General features: G+C 41.5%; 1 protein-coding gene across 1 annotated transcript; it reads right to left on the minus strand.

The window, feature by feature from the left end:
- Positions 1 to 2,642: 2,642 nt before the first annotated feature.
- Positions 2,643 to 4,110, minus strand: LOC126986829 (uncharacterized). The gene is made up of 3 exons (XM_050843220.1): positions 3,458 to 4,110; positions 3,267 to 3,352; positions 2,643 to 2,850 (listed from the first exon to the last, which is right to left on the minus strand). Exons 1-3 carry the CDS (start codon positions 4,100 to 4,102, stop codon positions 2,643 to 2,645), a joined length of 939 nt encoding a protein of 312 aa, XP_050699177.1. The 5' UTR covers positions 4,103 to 4,110.
- Between the last annotated feature and the right edge of the window lie 4,881 nt (positions 4,111 to 8,991).

The raw sequence follows: 8,991 nt of genomic DNA on the forward strand, positions 1-8,991 counted from the left end.
TGGAATAGTGAACCGATAGTGGTCACTGTCAAGGTCTCAACACACATAAATTTTCTACATAGAGGGGAAAGTCGTGTAGTGCGGCGACGGCCTGATCGATGAACGAGCGTCCCATAACCCAGTTAGCCGACTCGGTAAGGAGTGGCTCTCCCGTCACGCTGGTCGCGGGTTCAATCCCAGGCAGCCGGCGAATACCCTGATCTTAATTCATTTCTCGTGTGTTTCGATACACGCAGAGGACGTGTTGGAAAATAGAAGAGAAAGAGAAAATAAACTCCAGGGGCAACTCACACACCCCATCCCTCTTGCTCAATGGGGGACAGTAACCATGCTCTCCTACTACCCATATCAGACCCCATGACTTACCGTTTTTCGCAACCATGTTTCAAAGCCTCGGATCAGCATGGTGCTTTGGCTCAGACTGTTTCACACACTCCGCTAATATTTGACGCTATTGTACATTGCCAGATGCCGATAATTATGGCGTTTACTCCTGACTGTGATGGCAAACCTTGCGTGAGCCACTTACACATTCGAACAGGTAAATCCAACCAACTTCCTCTACTAGTGTTGACAATGAGAGAGAGAGAGAGAGAGAGAGAGAGAGAGAGAGAGAGAGAGAGAGAGAGAGAGAGGGGAGATTTACACAGATTTCCATAGATATTCAGACCACACAGACCCCATATGATCCAGACTAGGTGGTGGGTCCTAAAACCTACCATCATCATCACCACCACCACCAACACCATCACCATCATCACCACCACCATCACCATCACCTCTACCACCACCACTACCACCTCGATCCACCTCCACCACCACCACCATCATCACGGGCTTGGTTAACCTTTAGATGATGTGATATGTGTGTGTGTGTGTGTGTGTGTGTGTGTGTGTGTGCAGTCCCTTTACGATAAAACGATAATGTAGTAATAAATGGTATATTCTGTCATTGTTATATGTATTGTATTCATTGCTATAGGGATTATCAACACAACGAATTAAATCATCTCATCGTCTCACAATAGATAAAACAACAAATAGAGGAAAATAAAGAGGTATATGTTAATTGTCAATATCTGCACGAGTTCCTTTGCATCAATAGATCACAAGTTTCCTGAAGGGTCATTTTGATGATTGATAGTTTATTGTTGCAGGATTGTTTTTTTTTTTTTACGTCTACGCCTATAGCGCCAGTAGGCCTGCTTGAGGGGCCTGGATGGTGTTCGGCCCCAGCCCGTCATGGCGCAGGCAAGTGTTTATAGTGGCGCCATCTTCTCTTGGCTCATGCTGCTCCCCGGAACTCCTTCATTCACTTGGACGGTTTCCTCTAGAGACCGGGTTGATGGGTGGTCTTCAGGACAGCATGTGGATAGTTTTAAGCCACTCGGCGGTGACTGAAAAATCCCAGGTGGTAGCGTGGGGATTCGAACCCGCGTCGTCCATCACGCGGTGAATATGGGCCCAGCACGCTACCACTCAGCCATCGCCTACCCATACAACAAAGGCTCTCAACCCCCAGGCAGGATGTAATGTGATTGTGGAGTCATTTTATTACCAAAACACCACACGCCGCCCTCCCCAGGTAAGGCCGAGGCTGCACGCGCCGGCCAGCCAATAGGAGACGAGACAGCTTAATCACGTGACCCGCCTCCGCCAATCGCCGCTCCCCGCCTCGCTACGGTTCCCCGCTGCCCGCCCGGTTGACGCCTGCACTGTCCTTCTTGCTGCGATGGTGGAGCGTTGTGCATTCGTCTCTTTGGTAAGTCTCTATCTTTTATATTCATCTGCTCGCATCATTCAGTTTAGGTCATAATCATACAGCTTTAACATTAACGAGGCGCGGTTGGTATTTTAAGACACATTTGCTTCTCATATCAGCTGTTTCTAAAGGTCAAAGAGGGGGTCAGTCGGGTTCTAATGAGTGTTTCTTCAGGTTCAGGTTACAGAGGAAGGGTCAAACTACCACCAGGGTCATAAAACTACTCCTGGAAATGCCCACAACTCCTACGAAAGCCTTGTCAAATAGGTGTTCTTGGGCGGCGAAATGTCTTATATACGACCCTTAGGTTAGGTTAGGTTAATCTAATGAGTGTTTCTTCAGGTTCAGGTTACAGAGGAAGGGTCAAACTACCACCAGGGTCATAAAACTACTCCTGGAAAGCCTTGTCAAATGTGTGTTTCTTTAGGTTCACGGTACAGAGGAAGGGTCACACTACCACCAGGGTCATAAAACTACTCCTGGAAATGCCCACAACTCCTACGAAAGCCTTGTCAAATGTGTGTTTCTTTAGGTTCACGGTACAGAGGAAGGGTCAAACTACCACCAGGGTCATAAAACTACTCATGGAAATGCCCACAGCTCCTACGAAAGCCTTGTCAAATAGGTGTTCTTGGGCGGCGAATGTCTTGTGATACGACCCGCAGTGCGCTTGCCCCCCCTGGCCCCTCCCCAAAAACGTATACGAAAATGCGTTGATTGATTGATTGTTTATTGTTGCAAGTAAACAAGAAAGGAGAAGGGAGGAGCATGATATCCCAACCCCCAGGCAGTACAGAGTGTAATTATACAACTAAGGATACAACGGTAGGTTCTTTAACGTGCTATATGACTCATGGGTCGTATTTAGACATTTCGCCGCTCAAGAACACATATTTGACAAGGCTTTCGTAGGAGCTGTGGGCATTTCCAGGAGTAGTTTTATGACCCTGGTGGTAGTGTGACCCTTCCTCTGTACCGTGAACCTAAAGAAACACACATTTGACAAGGCTTTCGTAGGAGCTGTGGGCATTTCCAGGAGTAGTTTTATGACCCTGGTGGTAGTGTGACCCTTCCTCTGTACCGTGAACCTAAAGAAACACATTTGACAAGGCTTTCGTAGGAGTTGTGGGCATTTCCAGGAGTAGTTTTATGACCCTGGTGGTAGTTTGACCCTTCCTCTGTACCGTGAACCTAAAGAAACACATTTGACAAGGCTTTCGTAGGAGTTGTGGGCATTTCCAGGAGTAGTTTTATGACCCTGGTGGTAGTGTGACCCTTCCTCTGTACCATGAACCTAAAGAAACACACATTTGACAAGGCTTTCGTAGGAGTTGAGGGCATTTCCAGGAGTAGTTTTATGACCCCGGTAGTAGTGTGACCCTTCTTCTGTACCATGAACCTAAAGAAACACACATTTGACAAGGCTTTCGTAGGAGTTGAGGGCATTTCCAGGAGTAGTTATATGACCCCGGTGGTAGTGTGACCCTTCCTCTGTACCATGAACCTAAAGAAACACACATTTGACAAGGCTTTCGTAGGAGCTGTGGGCATTTCCAGGAGTAGTTTTATGACCCTGGTGGTAGTGTGACCCTTCCTCTGTACCGTGAACCTAAAGAAACACACATTTGACAAGGCTTTCGTAGGAGCTGTGGGCATTTCCAGGAGTAGTTTTATGACCCTGGTGGTAGTTTGAACCTTCCTCTGTACCGTGAACCTAAAGAAACACACATTTGACAAGGCTTTCGTAGGAGTTGTGGGCATTTCCAGGAGTAGTTTTATGACCCTGGTGGTAGTGTGACCCTTCCTCTGTACCGTGAACCTAAAGAAACACACATTTGACAAGGCTTTCGTAGGAGTTGTGGGCATTTCCAGGAGTAGTTTTATGACCCTGGTGGTAGTGTGACCCTTCCTCTGTACCGTGAACCTAAAGAAACACACATTTGACAAGGCTTTCGTAGGAGCTGTGGGCATTTCCAGGAGTAGTTTTATGACCCTGGTGGTAGTGTGACCCTTCCTCTGTACCGTGAACCTAAAGAAACACACATTTGACAAGGCTTTCGTAGGAGTTGTGAGCATTTCCAGGGGTAGCTTTATGACCCTGGTGGTAGTGTGACCCTTCCTCTGTACCGTGAACCTAAAGAAACACACATTTGACAAGGCTTTCGTAGGAGTTGTGGGCATTTCCATGAGTAGTTTTATGACCCTGGTGGTAGTGTGACCCTTCCTCTGTACCGTGAACCTAAAGAAACACACATTTGACAAGGCTTTCGTAGGAGCTGTGGGCATTTCCAGGAGTAGTTTTATGACCCTGGTGGTAGTGTGACCCTTCCTCTGTACCATGAACCTAAAGAAACAGTCACAAGAACCTAATTGACCCCCTATTTGACCTTAAGTAATAGCTGATATGAGAGGCCATGATGTCTTAATACCTACCTTACATAAATTACAACGACTATTGGTTTGGAGTGATGATCCTTAATAACCTAATCTTTTTTTGTCCTTTGAAAATAGTTGAATGCCGACCAGTGTTGCCAGATTATCGTATTCACCACATTGTATTTATAATTTTTAACCCTCAAACTCTCGTACCTACACAAATAACGAAAGAATATTAAAGTTAGCGTTAAAACTGTTATTTATTGATGTTTGTTTATTAATTTTTGGTATAGATATCAGTCAGAAACTACGACGATGCAATACGGTGTGTACGATAATATGGCAACGTTGATGCCGACCTACCCATCCACTCGTAAACCTATTTATCTCCATATTTGGTCTTGTATATTCAACTCTTCGTATTATTCAGTCCGTTAACCCATCTCTCCCTTCTCCTTTGTCGTTCACTTGCAACAATAAGCCATCAATCATTCAATCATCCATTCATCTAAGTCGTATCTGATCTATACCTATCTCTCCGTAACACTCAAACCCTCAACCCATCCACTCATCTATCCGTCCATGTATCTATAACTATGGGTCAGTACTTCTGTTAGAGTAAATACATGCAAACAGGGATGGATCTCAGCGAGTCCTAATCACGTGAAGCTTCGACTTGATCACCGCTCCGAAGCTTCAACTAGCGGCGGGGCGAGCGAGGAGGGGGAGGGAGGCTTGCGGACCAGGGGAAGGAGGGGGGGGGGGAGGAGAAGGAGGAGAGGGAGTGTACAGGTTAGCGCAGGAAGGTGGTGGAGAGAAGGGAGGAAGGTAGGGACGGCATGGAGGAAAGGAGGGAGAGGGGGAGAGACAGGAGGAGCTAGAGAGAGAGAGAGAGAGAGAGAGAGAGAGAGAGAGAGAGAGAGAGAGAGAGAGATTTACATAGATTTACATAGAAATTTAGACCACACAGACCCCATGGTGATTCTACATTAATTAGATGGCTCCAAAACGTTGCAATTCTACTCTAGTTAATATTAAGCTCAAGAAAGTGACGGTCGAGAGAGAGAGAGAGAGAGAGAGAGAGAGAGAGAGAGAGAGAGAGAGAGAGAGAGAGAGAGAGAGAGAGAGAATCCCCCAACCTCGTTCCGTCTGCTAACCGCTTCTTCCCCTACAGGTCTGAAGCCAGTCAGTGAGGTCGCCGGCGCAGGAGGGGAAACGTGGGAGCCGTCGCAAGTACCCCGCAAGTACCCCTGGGCACGGCGCGATGGGCTGAACCCCCACTGTGCCCTTAACGTCACCCCCTCCACCACCATCACCACCTAAGATAAGGTAATTAACACTTAACTCCTATTCTCCTTGGTAATTACTTTAATAGTGCTGTTTTGGTGGTGGTAGACACGAAGAAAAGTATTGAAGACTCCAAACCTGTATGAACGTTTGTGTGTGTGTGTGTGTGTGTGTGTGTGTGTGTGTAAGTAAGTAAGTAAGTAATAAGTAAGTAATGTTTATTGCCATAATATACACACATTGATATATACATATATACACATACATACATATATATACATATATATATATATATATACACATATATACATATATATATATATATACATATATATATATATATATATATATATATATATAATTATAATTCTGGCAACGAATCTAGCCTGTCAAGCCGAAGCTTCCCGACAGACTGTATATTTATTTCATTGTACTATTATTATCTTTCTAAAGGTTGCAGATAGCTCCCAACCATAAAGCTAAATACAAATATACAATAAATAACAACATTAACTATAATACCAGATGAAGTTATAATAATTATATCTAAAATGTTAACTATAATAACAACTACAACAGCATCAACAATAATAATAATAATAACAATAATAATAATAATAACAATAACAATAACAATAACAATAACAATAATAATAATAATAATAATAATAATAATAATAATAATAATAATAATAATAAAAATAAAAATAATATGGACAATAGTACTATGCAATTCACTGATTAGATTTAATAATGTAAATTTGTGTTCATGTTTCAGGAATAAATTATAATTTTAACCGTGATTGTTTTGGATTGCAAATAAGTGTGTTTTTACTGACTTTTTAAATAGAGAGAAATTATTACTATTAAGGAGATTTTTTATTTCTACTGGCAAAGAATTCCAAACTTGAGGTCCTGAGCATAAAATACTATTTCTGAAAAGAACTGTCCTAAACTGTGGAGAGATAAGATTTATATTGTTCCTGCGCGTATTATGCAATGTATTAATAACTTGAAAAGGATGAGTTCCATGCATCAGTGCGAGGTTTTTATAAATAAATAATAGTAGAAAATAACAATGAATGTTTTTAAAATTAAGAAATCTATGTGTGGAAAATACGTTATGTGTGGAATCAAACTTGTTCATGTAAAACATACACCTAAATATCTTATTTTGAGAAACCTGAAGATTTTTAAGAAAGGAAGGCCACGTACACGCCCACACAGATACACAATAAATGAGATGCGGGTAACAAAGTGTATAATAAATACTGATAAGTGCTTCTTGTGTAAGGCTATTTCTTATTCGATACAGTATGCCACATATCCTAGATAGTTTATTTGCAACATAATTAATTTGGTATTTCCAATTGATATTTTGATCTATGACAACGCCCAAAAACTTAGTATAAGAAACTCGTTCAAGTACTTTTCCTTCAAGTGTTATAGGTGGCATGTTAGTAGTGACTGATCGGTTTTGAAAGATAATGTATTTTGTTTTAGTGATATTTAACCTTAACTTATTATGTTTAAGCCACATATTAATTGAATTGAGCTCATTATTAATGTTTATATGCAAACTATTTATATTTTTATCATCTAATAGTAAATTAGTGTCGTCAGCATAAATGGTATACTTAAATTTATTACTAGCATTGACAATATCATTAATATAGATGAGAAAAAGTATAGGTCCTAGGATAGATCCTTGCGGTACACCCATTTTGATAGGCTTGAAAGAAGAATATTTAGAATTACAGTAAACAGCTTGAAATCGATTTGTTAAATAATTTTGAATAATTCTAAAGGAACTCCCGAATCCCAAAATTACTAAGTTTACTTAATAGAATTTTATGACATAGCGAATCAAAAGCCTTAGAAAGATCTAAAAAAATTCCAACTAAATAATGTTTCTTTTCCAGATATTTATACACATTATTGGTAAACTGAAATATGGCCGACTCAGTAGAGTGCCCTGGTCTAAAACCATGCTGACAATTCGAAAATAAATTATTTTCTCAATGAAATTTACAAGACGAGTGCATATCACTTTTTCAAAGACTTTACTGAACACAGGAAGAACTGATATAGGTCTGTAGTTATTGACATCATCTCTATTATCTGACTTAAACAATGGAATAATTTTAGCTTTCTTAAGTTCGTCCGGAAAAACTCCTTTCTTTAATGTGAGGTTAACTATGTGTGTTAATGGCAAGGAAATTATGCTGGCAGTTTGTCTTACGACCAAGGGAGAAATTTCATCAAAACCAGATGATGTACCTTTTAATGTCTTAAGAAAGTTTTCAATTTCTATCTGTGTAGCTGGTGATAAGTATACCGAGTAATTAGGTGAGTTGTGTAAATATGTCATATATTCATCCCCTACTATATCATGATCTAGCCCCCCAGCCTTCAAAAAATGGTCATTAAATGTTTCAGAAATGTCAGTACAATGTGGCTTTAATTCAATAACTGTATGTTTAGCACCTGTGCATCTACCAAGAATAGTATTAATGGATCTCCAGTGTTGTTTTGGATTACCTTGGCTATTAAGTAACTGCTCTTGGTTATACTTCTTCTTGGCTAATTTTAAAAGTGACGTTAATTTATTTCTATATATTCTATAAGGCTCCTTAAACGTTAAAGGCCAGTTAAATATTGATGGCTTTCGTTCTTTTTTGCTACACGTATCGGTCAGAAAGTACGAAAATGAAATGCGATGAGTTCGGTGTGTGTGTGTGTGTGTGTGTGTGTGTGTGTGTGTGTGTGTGTGTGTAATATGAGTTTTGTCGTAAGTGGGAAAGAGCGAGAGAGAGAGAGAGAGAGAGGAAAGTTTCGTTTAGTCGGCGCAACATCTGTGGTCATATGCCGAGAGAGAGACAGAAGGGGAAGGAGTTGTAGGAGAAGGGAACAGACCCCAGGAGACAGGACACAACCCCCGATTAATACCTGGTACCCATTCACTGCTGGGTGGACAGGGGCGTAGGGTATCGGAAAAGCAGCCCAAATTTTCCCACTCCGCCCGGGAATCGAACCCGGGCTCTCGGTTGTGAGTCCGAGTGTGCTCGACTCGTAACTCGTAAGTGAAGCAATAGAATTTGAGCAGGCACAGTGACACAGATGGAGGCTTAGTCGAAGTTGATTAATCTGTGTTCTATATAGTTCTGTGTAGTGTTTGGGGCGATGATAAAAACCTTGCAGTGATCAGTCATTCAGGATTCGGATATCATAGTGAATCCCACGGACTGATCTCCACATAACGTCTCCACTGGGCCTTGGAGGTTATATAAAACTTAGCTAACCTTATGATAGATTTATAGTGGATTATGAACTTAAATTATCACCCAAATGGTAAGATAACGTTGATATTGGTTTCACTAGTATAGCATTCACTACCCGAGTCAGGTATTCGCTCGTTTCGAAACAATCATGAATGCACCTCCCCCCCCCCCCCCCCCTTCCCCCGTCTCTCTCTCTCTCTCTCTCTCTCTAATTATCGGCGAATCATCATACCAACATGTTAGACAAATTAACCCCTGCATGCAAGGTATTTAAACTACTCTTCT

The sequence above is a fragment of the Eriocheir sinensis genome, chromosome 6 (genome assembly GCF_024679095.1).
Source record: "Eriocheir sinensis breed Jianghai 21 chromosome 6, ASM2467909v1, whole genome shotgun sequence".
NCBI classification, from domain to species: domain Eukaryota; kingdom Metazoa; phylum Arthropoda; class Malacostraca; order Decapoda; family Varunidae; genus Eriocheir; species Eriocheir sinensis.

Coding starts and splice junctions, on each gene's coding strand:
- LOC126986829 (XM_050843220.1), bottom strand. CDS start 4,102: ATGGTACAGAGGAAGGGTCACACTACCACCAGGGTCATAAAACTACTC. Junction 3,353..3,457: donor GGTTCACGGTACAGAGGAAG/GTTCAAACTACC, acceptor GTACAGAGGAAG/GGTCACACTACCACCAGGGT. Junction 2,851..3,266: donor TCAAATGTGTGTTTCTTTAG/GTTCATGGTACA, acceptor GTGTTTCTTTAG/GTTCACGGTACAGAGGAAGG.